Source organism: Diadema setosum, chromosome 7, assembly GCF_964275005.1.
Source record: "Diadema setosum chromosome 7, eeDiaSeto1, whole genome shotgun sequence".
Taxonomy (NCBI): Eukaryota; Metazoa; Echinodermata; class Echinoidea; order Diadematoida; family Diadematidae; genus Diadema; species Diadema setosum.
The window spans coordinates 19,913,884-19,931,228 of record NC_092691.1 but is presented as its reverse complement, the minus strand read 5'-3'; the positions used below and the strand labels follow the sequence as shown (position 1 = coordinate 19,931,228).

General features: G+C 38.7%; 2 protein-coding genes across 2 annotated transcripts; one reads left to right on the top strand and one right to left on the bottom strand.

Moving 5' to 3' along the window:
• Positions 1-2,219: 2,219 nt before the first annotated feature.
• Positions 2,220-5,032, bottom strand: LOC140230979 (coiled-coil domain-containing protein 124-like). Its single transcript, XM_072311124.1, has 4 exons — positions 4,627-5,032; positions 3,846-4,014; positions 3,268-3,409; positions 2,220-2,428 (listed from the first exon to the last, which is right to left on the bottom strand). Exons 1-4 carry the CDS (start codon positions 4,783-4,785, stop codon positions 2,221-2,223), a joined length of 678 nt encoding a protein of 225 aa, XP_072167225.1. The 5' UTR covers positions 4,786-5,032; the 3' UTR covers position 2,220.
• A 1,507-nt stretch (positions 5,033-6,539) lies between these two features.
• LOC140230969 (NAD-dependent protein deacylase sirtuin-6-like) lies at positions 6,540-16,859 on the top strand. The gene is made up of 8 exons (XM_072311113.1): positions 6,540-6,729; positions 7,661-7,788; positions 8,924-9,106; positions 10,013-10,072; positions 12,109-12,198; positions 13,292-13,372; positions 14,428-14,551; positions 15,169-16,859. Exons 1-8 carry the CDS (start codon positions 6,664-6,666, stop codon positions 15,868-15,870), a joined length of 1,434 nt encoding a protein of 477 aa, XP_072167214.1. The 5' UTR covers positions 6,540-6,663; the 3' UTR covers positions 15,871-16,859.
• The last annotated feature ends 486 nt before the right edge of the window (positions 16,860-17,345 follow it).

The following is a 17,345-nucleotide window of genomic DNA, read 5'->3' as shown; positions in this document are numbered from 1 at the left end:
CTTGTGTAATAGCACGAAATGCGTTCACATTCAGACAACATACATTTCATCAACAAAAAGGGCTTGGTTTTTGGCACTTGTACAGAATCTGTAATGACAACGAAAAATCAACAGGACAGTATCCACTTCTCATTGTGTGCATTACTGTATTAAAACCTTTCTTTTGTACAAACTGCCTAAAAATTGCTCCTTAGGCCTACATCGTTTTTTTTTTCATTTCATTAGTGCGAGTACATGGACATGCACACATTTACAGGAAACGTTCAAATGTGCTTGGCATCATCACTGACAAATAGAGGTTATTCTCTTTCTCCTTTTGTTTGCTTTTTTGTTTTTTGTTTTTTACTCTTAGTTCATGGCTGACAATTTTATTATCTAAACTGTCACTTTCATACATCTCATATGATGCCTGAATCATATTTTAGAGGCAGAAATCGTAAAAGGGAATTATTTCATATTCTGAAGACCTTGGATGCATCCGTATGAAAGTTCCACACCTGTGTACCATAATTATAGAATATTATTTTCTCTTTGATAGAAGTGAATTTTTCCATAGTAATTTGGCACATATCATCAGCCAAAACTGTAATATCTGCATAATTATGCCAACACTGTCTTATGACATTCTTTCGCAGGGCACAGGTCTCATTTAGAAGGAGTAATTAGCATAACATTTCTTATAACTGAAAGATGTTATGGCTCGGTCACAAATACCATTAAGAACTGCTACGAACGCCATATGAACGATTTTTAGACAATTTCGTAAGATCTTCTTTAGAAGACCGTACGAAACCAGCATCCGTAGATCGTTCGTAGACCGTTTGTAAGTTCGTAGCCTGGTCGATGGTCTTGTCCAAGTTTTTTTTTTAAACTTTGTATGCAACCCTCTCTTCATAAGGCGGCCGTACGAACTCCAGAATTCGTACGAACAGTGACTTTCGTACGAACGTATTGTTCATACGAACCTTTGTGACCGTAGCTTTAGTGGGAAAAATGCTATGCAACAGCACCTTTTCTTGGAGCAAAGCAGTGTTATAAAAATCAACAACAAATGAGTCTGCACAAGAACAGCAGCTTAGGAAAAGGAGGTCTTTGCAATAGGAAATGACTGTCAATTGTGCTATCATTTCATGCCTGGAATATCCCAGAGTATGTGATAATAACCCAAACAATAATTCTGACATTGTAAGGACCTTGGGTTCTGCTCATTCAGTAACAGAGAGAAATGTTTTCAAATCCTTCAAAACTGATCTAGATACTTGATTTAAAAACAAAAAACAATATCACAAACAAAATGTGTGTATGCATAACACTTACTGAAGTGTAATCAATATTATACCATCAATCTCAACCAAAGAAAGGAAATAAATATCTTTAATCTCTTTGCAACCAGCATAGTTATAGTCACAACAAAGGTTCAGTGACTGTAAAATGAAAAGCATGTAAAACTGAATAATCACACAAAAACACAAATCGACAAGACACAACATCCCCCCAAAACAAGAACAAATAAAAGACCTTTTTGCTATTCCAAACACAGACAAAACATCTACAAGCGAGTACAATGCTACCATAGCATTACTACAGGCTGGAACTCTGTTTTATATACCTACAGCCATTAAATGCTTGCATATTTGACTGCCATTTGCTCTTTGCAGATCCTTTGGAAGGAAAGCATGTGACATGCACTTATACGGCACATTTCTTACTCTCCTACATGTTCCTTCTCACTATGAATTGCTTGTTGTTTTGTTTTGCATTTCTGTGTGCATGGGTGCTGGGGGTGAGGAGGTTGGGGGGTTTGAAAGGGTAGGTGCATCTTAGATCAATTTTAGTGTTGCCCATATGCACACTGTCAAAGCGAATTAAGAAAAAATTAAATTTTCAATTTGCATTGCTAACCCAACAGGAATATGAAAGCTACATGTATGTCTCTTATTATCTTTCTTAGCTTCATTCACATGCATGCTGGTAGTACTCATTCCAGCAGTGATCAGACTCTAAACAGACTCTTGTGGCACGTGGCAACTTGTTTGTCTCCTTTCACAGAAATCTTCAGACTACGCCTTTCTCCCAACAAGCAATTCCACAGTCTGAGTCAATATGCACATGCTCATTGATGGGTCGAGTAGCTTTGAAATTCCCATCATGCTTTGCTCTTTTCGCTTTTTTAGCTATGCCGTAAGATATGTTCCATGCTTTGTTCTTTTAATAGTCCTTTCACCGCTTTGCATTGTAAGACTGAAAGCGCTGGTTCATTGGGTTCTCCGGTGACTTCATCCAATCTTTCTTCAGCATCTGCTTGAGTTGGGACAGCCTGAGGTTGGGATTCTCTGCCTTGAGTCTTGGGAGGTTCTCCTCCTCGTAGGCTGCGTACGCTGCCTTCACTCGCTTCTCTGGGTGCTTCTCCAAGTTAGCCTCCTTTACGCTGTCAAATAGAATGGATCAAATACAGTTGAACCTCTCGTATCCGGACAAGTCGGGACCGGAGCTCATCCGGATAAGGGATTTGGCCGGATACGGGAGACTCAATGCTTTATACATGTACATATACATACACATGTACTGATGTAGCCCATTGTAGTACCACATGTAGTAATGTGTATACTGCAACCTTTTCATTGTTACACTTGGGGATGTTTGGGGATGTTATCTGAGGGTAAGCAATATGGAAGGAAATTTGATGTAATGTATGTTGATCATATTGGAAGTAAGATGTAATTCATGTGTGTTTGTGTAGGAGTTCTCAAGGAGTTGGGAATCCCCCTTTCCTCCCGTAATTATAAAAAAAAAAAAAAAAAAATCACGGCGAGATTGCGTCCGTATAATAGAGAGATCCGGATAAAGGGAGACCGGATAATAGAGGTTCAACTGTACCTCAGTAATACACTAAAGGTCTATGAATCCCCCATACATACCCGTACTGAGGCAGCTTTCCTTAAAACCTAAAAAAATTTGTACAATTTCAGCAGGCACTTACCGTATTCACGTAAATGCATATTGAGATTTTGCTGGTATAAAACAACCAAGACGCTTGATTCAAACTGTAACAATATTGGTGGATGGCTTTGCTCACCTGCATGGTAAAATATGTCATCATGAGCCCCATTCTGATCATGTTCACAACAGGTGTGCATGAACAAGATAAGAATGAAATACACCACCGTCCATCTGCTAATAACTGCTCACATTCATTCCTCCTAAGTTCAACTCTGCTTACATACATGATGGATTATTTGAGAAGGCAGATCATTTTTTTTTTCTTACCTCAGCGCTGAGATGGCCTCATCGATGTTCCTCGCTGAGACGACTCCTTCCCCAGCCTCCTCGGCCAGAGCTAGGTTGGCATTCTCTTCCAGGGGAACTTCAGTGTGGGAGAGCTGTCTATCTGCCATGGCAGCTGCACGAGCTATCAAGAGGGGGGAGGAAGGATTGAGATGGAGAGCTAATGTAAAACTGGTACATGTATTTTATTGCCCCTGCACTATATCCAGTACTGTATTAGCAGTACTTTGAATGATTAATAGTATTTGGAACAAATGCAGTCATATTTAATCTTAACCTATTGAGGACGGGCTGAACAGATTTTGTTACAAATCACATTTCCCATAGACACCTGCCCAAGTATACTTGGGACTAGTCTTTAACGGGGTTAATGATGAGAGAGTACTTCAAAACATACATGTATCTTCATATGTCTCTAAATTGCAAATGTTCTCACTTTGCAACTTGTTCTGCGGAGCGCAAGTTTAGCAAAAATTTCAATACTACTCTTGTATGTAATCTTTCACATAACAGTACTTTATTCAAACATGTGAAACTATGCATCTTAAAGTTGCTGTTACCATTTTCTTCCTCAACTCTCTGTCGGTTGGCAGCAATTTCAGCACGGGTCACCTTTGGTGCACCCTTCTTGGTGGCGGGACCTTTCAAGTTGCTATCCTCTTCCTCAAAGAGTTTCTTGTTCTCCAGCTTGCGGGCCAACTCTTCCTGCCTCTTCTGTTCCTTACCAGCCTAAGAGATGAACAGATGAGTGAGCATTGTGATTTAAATTTGCTGCAAACTGGTACAGTCACACCTGTAGCCACCAATGGGAGATGAAAAAGGTGGCCGCCATAGATAGGACCTGTAACATGGCTTTTCTCTCGGACAGAATTCTTTTTAGTGGCCGTATACAGCACAAGGTTTGACAGTATATCAAATTCACCTACACAGCCATGGTACATGTACGCCATCAATATCTTTAATATACACATTGGATTCTCCTTTCAACAAACTCTGTCAGACCAGTGAATTTGTAATTTTAACAGAATTAGAAAAACAATTATATAATTGCTATTATAACTACTAAGTTATAATGACTATTTCACAATCATGACAATAGTGCATTGTGGAGATTTTGGAAACATCACAACTAGTTTTTTTCCTCAAATGTCTGTTAAATGCTTGGGAAAAGATTTTGCAGACTTCTTCTTCCTGGTTAGCATTTAAACAATCAACTTGCTGACTATAGTGTCACTTTGTAGAGAGGTCAGTGTTCCGTTCTGCAGTTTAACGTAAAATTGCTCCATCAAAATAAGTTCCAACAGAGAGGTCACCACAATCGACATACATTTTTGTACTTACTTTTCTTTGTATCTTCTTGTTGACGTGCTTGTCGTCGTCTTTCCAGTAGGCATCTTCAATTTCCTTCTGTTTCTTGGCCTCAGCAGCAGCTTTGGCATCTGCTTTCCTTGCCCGTGCCTCTACTGCCTTAGAGTTCTCTCCTTTCATTTTCTTAGGCATGATGACAATCACAAGGTGCAACGACTGCAAAGATTTTAAGACAATACCTCAGTCATGAACAGGCGATAAATCATCAGGGCTTGGTGACGAATGGTTGCACCTCCTCACTGTACTTCACAATCTGTCTGAAGTTCTCTTGCCGAGGATTGTGATCAGCTCAAGCTACCCCTTCAGATCTCTATACAGCCATAATCTGAACTGGTGCTCTGCTCTCAAAACCTGAATGGCCTGCTGATAGAAAATGCTCCCATGCACCCTCACAGCGACCTAGACACGAAGGGAAAGAATGCACACATTGAATAGCTTACCGGTACCTGAAGGAACACTTTGATCAACGATATGTAAAAATATGACCATTTCCATAACATTTGATGACAATGTGCACAGCATTATTTTAAAAAAGGACTTTCTGACCGCGATGACCATGCTTGACACTCACACTGGAGGCGACAAGTGGAATCTACACCACATTATCCATTTTACAAAACTTTGCTCAGAAGACATTAACTTACACAGTTACTAGATCTACAACTATTTATAACTATACACAGACATCTAGGCCATAGCATGTTGCTTTACGCTGTACAGAAGTTGCCTTGCTTTGCACAGCGTCTGGTCAGGCTACAGTACTACCACGTACAACTAAATTAGTTGGACTAACTTTAACATGTAGATGCCTAGTACACTACTAGTAGACCCTAGAGACTCACTGACACTGAATTTGTAAAATCTACCTTGTACTAGATCTATGTGCCTTGTGTTCAGTTCGTCACTCTCTGAAAGGTCCTCTAGGGACTAGGGTAAATTTACTTCTATACTAGCTGGAAATATAACTTGGGGTACAACGAGAGTGGATGGGAGTAATGTTACCGTAATTAGATCTCTACACAATTTGAATTAGTTTTGAAATGTAGATTTGAAAGTCATGTTGCATTTTGAATTTTGATGTCTACGGAGATCATTCCAGAGTTTCACGGCTTCAGGGAAAAAGGATTCTGTGAATGGTGTTGATGAGCACTGAAACACAACTAACCATTGCTAACTGCATGTTGTATGCAACTTGCATTTCGCCTAGTTCTACAACTTCTAGGAATCTAGTATCTAACTTTGTTAGTCCGTCTAGACAATTTTTACCACATAGTCATAGACTTTTCTTCTGCAGCTGCAATGGTTGTTTTCTTAATCTTATCTTCCTGTTTCTATCACTGACACTAATGACAGATGTATGAAATATGAAACACGACAAGAGGAAGCTCATCCTTCATTTGCTGGAAAAGAAGGGAATTGATCGGTGAAAATAAATAACAACATCATTCGATAGAGTGTACCAAATATTTCGCGCAACTATTATTACAATCTATTGCGACATAAGGGTTCGCGGTTGCGCTGTGCTGCTCGATTGGTCACTTCACTGACTGCCTGAATTCCCCACAAATAATATAATATGTGGGACTTGGCAATGACTCTCTTGTCAATGTACAGAAGTCAATGGAAGGGAATATTTACTGTTAGTCCAATTAAATCTGTGAGGATAACCAAGCACTGAAATGAAAGAATAAAGGGTGAATGTACCGATGAAATATATATTTGTAGAGACTAGAAATAATGTAAATTTCCCGTAACATACGGGGTTTCTCTACTTACAATCTTTGTTTGCCTTTCAGCGCGACGCGCAATGAGCGTGTGTATGGGTGTGTATTTGTACGCGGTGAGGTGAGGTAGGTAACGCGTTGTGCGAGCGGTATGATCTTGGTTGTTGTGCCCATCTTGATCTTCCCAGTGCATGCAGTGGCAAATTTTACTCCTTCACCAAGTTTCATTTGCCACTGACATACTCTACAATCAAGAACACCCGTTCTTGACTCATGTAAAGTCAGGATGTCTGTAAATTATGCGGAAGGTCTTTCTCCGTACGACAATAAAGGAAAATGCGGGTTACCCGAGGTGAGAGGATGTTCAGTCCCACATGCTTAATTTGTTGTTTGTTTGCAATTGGCATGCTATCAAAGACAAAACAGCAGTAGAATATCTAATCAACTACGTAATTGCACTGGCCGCGCACTGTAGAAGCTGTACTGGCCACTGCTGGCTGACCTGTCAGCTTTTGAGTAGCAATGACGAATGTTTAGTAAAGGTTGGAAATCACTTCACGCTCAAAAGCAGGTAGATAGACTAGTCTAGGCCTAAACGAGAGGAAATTCTCTTCCATACACTGTACATTAAACTGCGAGATGGCTAGATGTGTGATTTATAATCCACTGATGTGATGAATCATTTCATTTCAGGAAATTTATTTGTAGAAAATACTGACTAAAGACTTAAGTTTACTGTTGAATTATTGAACTTAAATAAATTCTTTCTAGAAAACTAGACAGTGGTGGATCCAGATGGGGCACACAGGGTAGGCGCCCCCTCATTTTTTTTTTCAAACAAAAGAAATAAAAAGAAAAAAAATGGAGAACCCGTGCGCGCCCTTTAAGTTTGTAAAGGCGCCTCCCCTTTACGGAATTCCTGGATCTGTCCTGCCCTGGCCCTGCTAGATCTATCACTGTCTAGTTGAAAGGTAGACTGTTGTGCACTTGACGGCCTTACTATTATATATCATCGAAGGCCAGCGATTGCCTGAGAACATTTGTATGTTTCAGTTAAATTTTGGTGGAGGCCACCACATGCATTTTTCTCACCCACTCTTTGCTTGATTCGTGATGATATAATCCATTGTCAGCTAGCTCTCGGAGGTCGCTGTACTGCTGGGATGGTGCCATACCAGGTTAAGTGCCCTGAATGAAGGAGTGCCATGGGGAGTTGGTGTATGGTACAGCTACAATTTAACGAATTGACCTAGGCTAAGACAAATGTTTGCTCCACTTTGCAGAAGTTTGATGAACCTGGAGTAGTTGCTGAGAAAGCAAAGAAATTGGCCGAACTTGTGAGGGACAGCAGGCATTTGGTTGTTCATACAGGGGCTGGAATAAGCACAGCAGCAGGCATTCCAGATTTCAGGTTTGTGGAATGGGTAGGAATTTGTGGTATCATCGTGTGTATTTAAGACATCCAAAAGCAAAACTACCGGTGCTTATTTACTCGCCAAAGCTTTGCCATTGCAGGGTTGGATTTGTCTGTTTGTCAGTATGTTTGTTTGTTTTTTAATCATCCAGCCAATAATGATTGTATGTACACTGTATTGTCATTTAGATTAGATATGTAAATTACAAGAAAAAAAAAGGGCTAGAAAATCTAATGTTGAAATCTTTTTGAAGTACAGCTCAACTTTTTGAAAAGTCCAAATACAGCTCTATCTAGCATATTTTTGTCATATAATATGTTAGGTGTGTGCAACAATAATCTATACTAACTTTCTGTTAAGATTAGATACTTACATCAGGATAACATGTTCAGGTAGAAGTGCAAAATGTTGACAGGACTTGTTATCCATCAGAATCCGAACTGGAATCAGAATCAGAATTGTGCATTTAAAAGTTTCATCTGGGATGAACAGTAATAAGATAATCTTCCTGTATTTCACACAGCACCTACTGTATCTGTTGTCAAATACTAACAACTGTAAAGTCATTCAGCTGCAATTTACTGTTTTCTGGCATATGGTTTTAAGATTCAAGATTTAAGATTTAAGATTTTATTCGACTCTTCCGACCCCATTCCGAGGTATGAGAGTAAGGTGAATTCACAGCCTATAGCTTCATGACTGAATGTCCATAGAGTCTGACCTGCAGTTGCACTTTGGATCAGTGTTAGCAGGTTTTATGTTTGTACCACTTTGAATATTATCAGATCAAAAAATTCACTGTGCTATTTTTTTTTTTTTTTTTTTTTTTTTTTTTTTTTTTGTAGTCACCTATATGTCACTTTACCACCAAGAGAGCAAAGTTATAATAGAAACAATGGAATTACCATTTGGGAAGGAGTTATAGTCAATGTGATCCACATTATATAGAGAGGTAATCATTTCACAAAGACAAACCATAGTGAGAATTTGAATGTGAATACCTTTGTTTTGCTTTGTTATATAGCTTATGCTGTCATGTATGTATCAATTCAGATTACTGTTGGTTTCTGTCTTGCTCTTATATCTTTGAAATATTCTTGTAAATGTAATTCTCATTTGAATGACATTCAGAGGTCCTAATGGAGTTTGGACACTGGAGAAACAAGGCAAGAAACCTGATGTGAATGTCACCTTTGACACAGCCAGACCCACACTCACTCACATGGCACTGGTTGAGCTTGAAAGGAGAGGAAAACTGCAGTATTTGGTCAGCCAGAACATTGATGGACTTCACATCAGATCTGGCTTTCCAAAGTGAGTTGATGAATGATATATGTCATGACCTGTGCAATTTACCTGTATACACAAACTGTTATCATTTAGAGCAATGATATCATGCACTGAATATGTGCAAGCTAAAGATAAGGCATATGCCACTGGGAAAAGAAAATATGGTATACTCTCTTTGTGAATCTAAGATATTTGTTGTACGGTATTTAATTAGTTACATTTGACTGACCATTAAGCTACAGTTAACTCAGAAAGGAGAAGGAAAAGACACATGGAAAAAAAATACCCAACTCAATCTTGTTTTGCTGTTGGCCTGTCACTTATAACAAAAACAACAAAGAATGTATGTCCTTCAAGCTTAACAAAAGAGACTGTGAGGGAGAGGTTTATCATGTAGCTTGTCACAAAGTACATGTGACAAATTACTGGATTTAAATACATGGACTTGGTGTATTTTGGGTCTGTTGATATTATCTTCTCATTCAGTGGACTATATGACGTTCACATTCAAATTAAGTGCACAATTCAGTGTGTAAACCACATGATAACCTCTACATTGTAGGTGGTATTGATTTGAAGGTGATCTGCACCAGAATATCCCCTGCTCAGAGAACTTTCCAGTGTGTATGTCTATGCACTATGGCTGTATGTCTACATACATGTGTACACATATATAACTGATATTATACATGTGTATAGTCTTGTATGCTTCTCTGACAAATTGGGCAAGGTATTCTCAATATCGCATATTAACCTGTTGAGGACGAGTCCCGAGTATACTCAGGCAGGTGTCCATGGGAAATGTGTGTTGTAGCAAAATCAGCCCATCCTCGATGGGTTAACAGCAGAACGATACTTGTAAGATGTCAATTGTGCTGGTGGGCGAAGAGAGGGAGATTGATAGAATTGTATTTCCTTGTTACATTTCAGGGACAGGCTTTCTGAGCTTCATGGGAACATGTTTGTTGAGAAGTGCAATAGGTGTGGAAGGTAGGTAAACCTCCTATTTTGTGCATCCTACTCCAGGAATACCTTGCAGGGTCCCTTTTTGGAAGAGAACAGTGAAACAAGATTTACACCTTTTACTTTCACTAACTTTTGCACTAAGTTTGATGTGTGGACTTTGCCATGTTTTGTCTGTCAGCTCTGACTTGAGTATTGGATAATACTGATTACTAATACATGAAGTTATTTTTGCTGATGAAGGACAATTATTTATATGAAGAAATGTATGTAAACACACACACACACACTCTTTCTCTCTCTCTCTCTCTCTCTCTCTGTATATATACGCTAGTTACCTGGTATGTGTATTAGTTTCCTGGCGACCTTTTTTTTTTTTTTCTTTTCCTGAGGAACTACCCCAACAAGCATCTGCTTTTTGTCTCGCCCACCGGAGGTGAAGGCGAGACTAAGGGATCCAAATGTCATCTGTCCGTCGTCCGTCCGTCGTCCGTCCGTCGTCCGTCGTCTGTCACAAATGTTAAAGTTTACCTGCAAGACTCTCTTATGATGCATAACTTGGCAACTGTTACAGCAATGGCAGCCAAACTTGGGTGATAGAAGCACTAGGGATATCTTCATGTTATGGTGTTGTCGGAGGTCATGTGATGATGTCAAAGGTCATTTGAGGTCATATATTAAAGAGTATGTGCAAGACTCTCTTTTCTATGTTAAAGTTTACCTGCAAGACTCTCTTTTGACAAATACACTGTAACTTCACATAAGTTGCTTGGATTACAACCTAACTTGGGTCATAGATGCACTGGGGGTACCTTCATGTTATGGTGCCGTTGGAGGTCACAGGATAAGGTCAAAGGTCATTTGAGGTCATACGTTAAAGTTTACTTGCAAGACTCTCTTATCACACGTATCTCGACACATGATGCTATAATGGCAATCAAACTTGGGTGATGGATGCACTGGGGGTACCTTCATGTTATGGTGCCGTAAGAGGTCACATGATAAGGTCAAAGGTCATTTGAGGTCATACGTTAAAGTTTACTTGCAAGACTCTTATCACACGTAACTCAGCACATGTTGCTACAATGGCAATCAAACTTGGGTGATGGTAGATGTCTCTTGGGAAGTTGAAGGTAACCACAAGGTCAAAGGTCACAGACGGGTCAACAAACTTTTAGGGCCCAATGTTAAGTTTTTAGGGCGCATTTCGTTTATGGCTCATAACTTTTGATCCCTTTGTCTGTTTGTGACCAAACTTGGATGGAAGATGTCCCTTGGGAAAATGAAGGTCGTCACAAGGTCAAAGGTCACAGACAGGGGTCAACAAACTTTTAGGATTCAATGTTATGTTTTTAGGGCGCATTTTGATTGTGGCTCATAGCTTTTGATCCCTATGTCTGTTTGTGACCAAACTTGGATAGTAGATGTCCCTTGGGGAATTAAAGGTCATCACAAGGTCAAAGGTCACAGAAAGGGGTCAACAAATTTTTAGGGCTCAATGTTATGTTTTTATGGCACGTTTCGATTATGGCTCACAACTTTTGATCCCTTTGTCCGTTTGTGACCAAACCTGGATGGTAAATGTACCTTGGGGTGTTGAAGGTCACCACAAGGTCAAAGGTCATAAGCAGGTCAATTAACTTCTGGGAGTTATAAAAAATATTAATTCCTTGTACGCGAGTGGGCGAGACACAATTTGGCACTTGCCTTGTCTTGAGCTTCGCACACATTATTTTGATTGAAAATATTAATGTGGCATACTGTATAGATTTATTGATATAAGTGTATCTTGTGACTTTACCTCTTATGTAAGTTCATTCTGTATTCATATGATTTTGATTACTGTTGTTGATCTGTAGATGTATGTCATGAATGTAGTTTGTAGAAACCTCATAAATGAAATGAAAATAAATGAAATGAAATTAAATATCCCTCAGAATGTGTTTCAAGGCTGTCCACACACAGTTGGGTCATTCACTCATTCAAATGTTTTGAAGTGGTTACATGCTTTTGGTGAACAGGCACCCTGTCACACTGTGATTATGATTTCCTACATTCTCCAGACAAAATGTGCGTTCCATGCCTGTGCCTACGATGGGATTGAAGCCTACAGGAAACGTGTGCAGTGATAAACCAGGGAGAGGAACATGCAGGTAAAGAGTGAGAACTATCCCTGATTGTCATTTCTGCACTGTTGAGCTAAACTTTCAACAAGGACTATTGTCTGTTGGACTTTTGTTACAGCCTTAAAGATGAGATGGACATGATCGACTGTATAATCTTCATATGCATCATTTCTCTGACACTCAATGAAAAGAAAGCCACAATACCACCAATCATCTAGGAGGAAAGGACAAAACACAACTTTACTCCCTCGAGCGCCATGTGTGCGAGCTCTCTTGCTCCAGATGCTTCCCACCACATGGGTTCTCGAACGCATCATGCACACATTAATTTGCATATACAGTATACACATATTCAGGGGCGGATCCAGGAATTCCGTAAAGGGGAGACGCCTTTTCAAAATTAAAGGGGAGGCGCACGCACCCCCCCCCCCATTTTTTTTTTCTTTTTATTTCTTTAGTTTGTACCAAAAATAAAGAGGGGGCGCGCGCCCGGTGCGCCCCCCTCTGGATCCGCCACTGCATATCTATGACACTTTCTTTCACCTGTATTTGTGCTTAAATTTTGTACTGTACATTTTGCTTCCGTTATAACAAACAACATTAAAACAAAATCATGTTACAACAGAGAGAGTAAAAATTCAGGTCCCAAGATGGTTTTTGATATCTATTTAAATACTTTATTTGTACAGGCATAACAAACTTGGCATATTATGAAAGAAAACTGCTGGTCTTGAGGACTTTGTTAAAATGGGAGTTTCTTGTATTTTGTTTATAACCAACATTCTCAACAAACCCATCTAACCCAATAGAAAGAGTACACTTGCCAAACCAAAGATTTTCATATCAGAAATGATTTCTAAAAAGAAAATCTCTATTACAGTATAATATGAAGCTTAACTGTTTATTTGGTTTCATTCATTACCATTATTTTAAGTAGGACATTTGCAACTGTATATCTTTGTAAAAAAAGAAGGTCAATGAATGTACATCATGCAATAGGACTGCTCATCAATTGCATGGTCCTGAATGCTTTCACCGAAGTTCATAATGCATGCATGAATACCTCGTCAGCAAAGGTGCCGTTTTGATCACACAACTGTTCTCATAACTTATCAATCAGGGGAAAGCTACATGACACAATATTAGACTGGGAAGATGCCCTACCAGAATCTGACCTCCTGCTGGCAGAAGAGCATTTAAGGTACTGTAAAGCACGATATTTTCGCGGCATGAAATTTTCGTGAATGGGAGCCAATGGCCTTATTCGCAGCATGAAATTTTCACAAGTTGCCTCTGAACATTCAATGCATATGGTGTAGACAAGAACTATAGCGTGCATTTTAATTTTGCGAATCTCGGCTCTCGCAAAATTCATGAATTTAAAATGCACACAAACATTTCTCGTTTTACAGTACGTGGTATGACCAATGTGCAATCTAATCTAATTACTTCTAGATCCCATGACAAACTACGATCATATGTATTTAAAGCTTACTGGTACTTAAATCTTAGTGTTCTGTGTGCAGTCCAAATTGCATGTGATTATGTTGACAGTTCAGTCATTGACATCATGATATATCAGCTAGAGCACACACTTTAGCTTTTGCACCACAAATGTGGAAGTTTATACTTCCCTTTCATAGTAGTAATAGAAATTGATAGGACATGAGGAAAGAAAGGGCAATAAGGCTCTGAAATGTAAATGCAATTCTGGACTGTTCTGCAGGAAGAGCATGTTACATTGGAGCTCGATCCTTGTGACATTTGCCAAAAAGAATTTATTCAGAAGAAAACATAAGGGACAGTGGACTTGTTTCAGACATTTGGAGTCAATACCCTTTGTGATCGGGCTGTGAATAGGCAACTGAAATACACAACAAAACAAAACAGTGAAACAATAATATCTTATGAAGGGATCCCAAGTCTACCATTTTGATCCAACCATGATTCTGTGTTATCCTCTTCATAAGGAGAATAAGATATATTAGTTTATTACCAATTTCCTCATACCATGTGAAGAAAATTCATGATATTACATGTATTAAATTTATTTATTTGTCATAATGAATTGCAGATATTTGTGAATTCAATAATTCTTTGTTGTTCTATTCTACATTACATCCGTCCACACACACATAAGGGTAAAGAAAAAAAGTGTGGAGGGATCGAGATACAATAGTTCTACTTTCCACTTCTGACTTTTTGTATAGCTGGCAAATTAATCTTGGATATGTTTCTATGGTAACCAACCTACAGACAGAGTGATCTGTCGCTGTGCCTTGGTACATCGCTGCAGATCATACCAAGTGGGACTCTGCCCAAACTGACCAAGAAGAATGGAGGCCATCTAGTCATTGTCAACCTGCAACCTACCAAACTGGTCAGTGTGATGTAATCAATACTATTCAGTTGGCCTAAGTTTTTGTTTTTTATTTATTTTTTTATTTTTTTAATCAATGTAATGATGACATTGACTGTCTGCTATATATTCAGCCATTTATATCTACTTGGAAATGCATTTGTAAATATTTCAAATCATTCATATGAACAAGTTAATAGAATAGAGTTCTGGTGATTGTGCAAAGTCTGCCCATTTTTCATAAGCCTAGCTTTAATTTATAAAAAAAAAAAAAAAAAAAAAAAAACAAACACCACATACCACTCGAACAGACCATGACAGTAGTGAAGAGACTTGATGGTGATGATCCCAGTATTCAAGCCTTGACTTTATATGAAATCAAAGCAATGTACATACTCAAAAGGAAGTAAGTTGTAAGTGTTAACAAAATATGATACAGTGTATATCGTGAAGTGATTGTCTATAAAATTTTTTAACAGTTCAATAAGTATCAGTCAATCGTATCCAATATTAGAATTGAGATAAGATATTTGTGAATTGTAAATATCAAGCAATTAAACATGAAAAAGTAAAATGGATGTGTTGGTCAATAAACTTTATAACACTGTCACTTCATGTTTTCATTATCCCTGTCATAGGACAAGCAAGCTGACCTGAAGATTAATTGCTATGTTGACGAGGTAATGGCACTGCTCATGAAACACCTTGGATACAATATCCCGGAGTACAAAGGTCCACAAATTGTCCTGAAGTCGCAGAGCAGAACTGATGCAAGGGATGACCAGAAAAAGGATCCTGTCAAACTGAGAGCGCCAACAAATCACCGTGGCAACAAGAGTGAAAACGGATTGAAAGGAGAGAAGAAGATTAAACTGGAGGACATCCAAGGGAGCAAACTCCATGAATGCCATGATAGAGGTAATACCTGTGTCAAGGATACTGATGTAAAGATCAGAGACTGCCTGCCGTCTGTTAACCGTGGTCATAGTAACAAGCAGGAGGACACAGTGGGAGCATCAAACTGCGATGGTAATAGAGAGGGCGGAGACAAGGTGACCAGTGGGTTGCCAGATCATGAGAGAGACTCATCAGACCACACTGGTATCTGTGTTAAGCCTCAACCAGTTTTCAAAGTCGAAGGGTCATCAGTGGAATGTCATGAGATGGACACAGATAGGAAACAGTCTGACATTGTGTGCAGTGCGAGGCTGCAAGAAGAAGCCACTGACCCTGTAACAAACTCGGAAACAGGACAGCATATTGATGGGACTGAGGTAGAGAAAAGGGAAGAGAATGTTGGTGTAAAGAGAAACTGGGAAGGCAGTATTAAGTGTAGCTAATGTATAATGATACAAATACAAACTTAGTCAGATTTATGTTGTACAAGTAACAGCATAAAGTTTCCTGTTGGGTAATGTCCTAATTCCTACAGAATAGATTGTAAGCATTGTATAGTAAGGGCCCTACAGTGCAACTGCTGCCTGTCTGATTCGAGTAGTATCTCCAGAACTCATAAGAAAATCCTCTCATCCATGATGTTTCAGCTGTGAGTTGTGACTTTTCTAACAAGAATCATTTATGAAATCTATTCTTGTCAATGAGTGTCAATGCTCTAATCAAACAAGAAAACAGCAAATTAGTTGATGGTGCTATAACTTAAAGAAAACAAAAATAAAAACACAAACCTCATTATGAAGCTGTGCTCATTTCCATTTGCTTCATTGAGCTGATTGCTTTGTGGTTTTAAGGTAATGATATGCAAAGTTCATGTGTCATCATAATAAGGTTTCAGAAAAATAAATATAAAAAAATTAGATGTGTCCAGTAGACTGTAAGTAGTGATATGTATTTGTCCTAGAGCAGTGGTTGCCTTTGAGTACTGGCATGAGGACGGGCACTGGATTCTTCTCTATTTCCATTAGGCTCTAGATCTGTTCATCTTAAAGGCATTGTTTACCATTTGCAGATGAAACAAAAACCCAGCTTTTGTGCTTCAAAATAGCTCTAAAATGTGAGTTAGAGATAGAAACAACCAGTGTCAAACAGCTTATCAGTATAATCAATGTTAAGTATTGTTAAATATACAAAATGTGACCAATAGTTGTAATAAAATTGTTTCTAGACTAAACGTGTGTACAGTTATGATTTAGTGAGAAAAATTGATAGTGATATCATTATTGAGTAAACCTTTAACTCTTTCCTGCCCCAAGTAGCCACCCCAGGACATGGTGCAGTTATTTGCCTCTGCAGATAAGCTGGTTTAAAGAATAATTCTTGAATTCTTTTGAGTTTTGTACTATTTGAATGTGCTTGTTTAAGGTGTAAAGTTCTGGAGACCCCCCCCCCCCAAAAAAAAAAAAAAATGTATATATATATATATATATATATATATATATATGACAGTGACCTGTGTACATTTCAATTGAGTTAGCCTTTGCATATAAAATTGTTTGTATCTTGTCTTTTTATAAAACTCCTGTTAAACCATGACACTGTAGTTGTGGTGTGGTACAATGTACTCAGCACTGATTCCTTTTGTGTAACAAATGTATGTACAGTCAACTTGCACAAGTTGGCACATGGGAAAAGAGAAAATCAATCAACCACCTACACCCAAGTTGACAAAGTGTTGACTTAAACACATCACATGCTAACATTTAGTGATATGTTCAGAGAATGAGACACAGGAAGACATCGTTGATGTTTTGTATTACATCAATACACTCTGCACATGCAGCTGTACAGCATTTTCCATGCATTTGGCGGAAAACAGTCTACACTGCAATGGCCCGAGAAAATTATGAAATATTCAAAA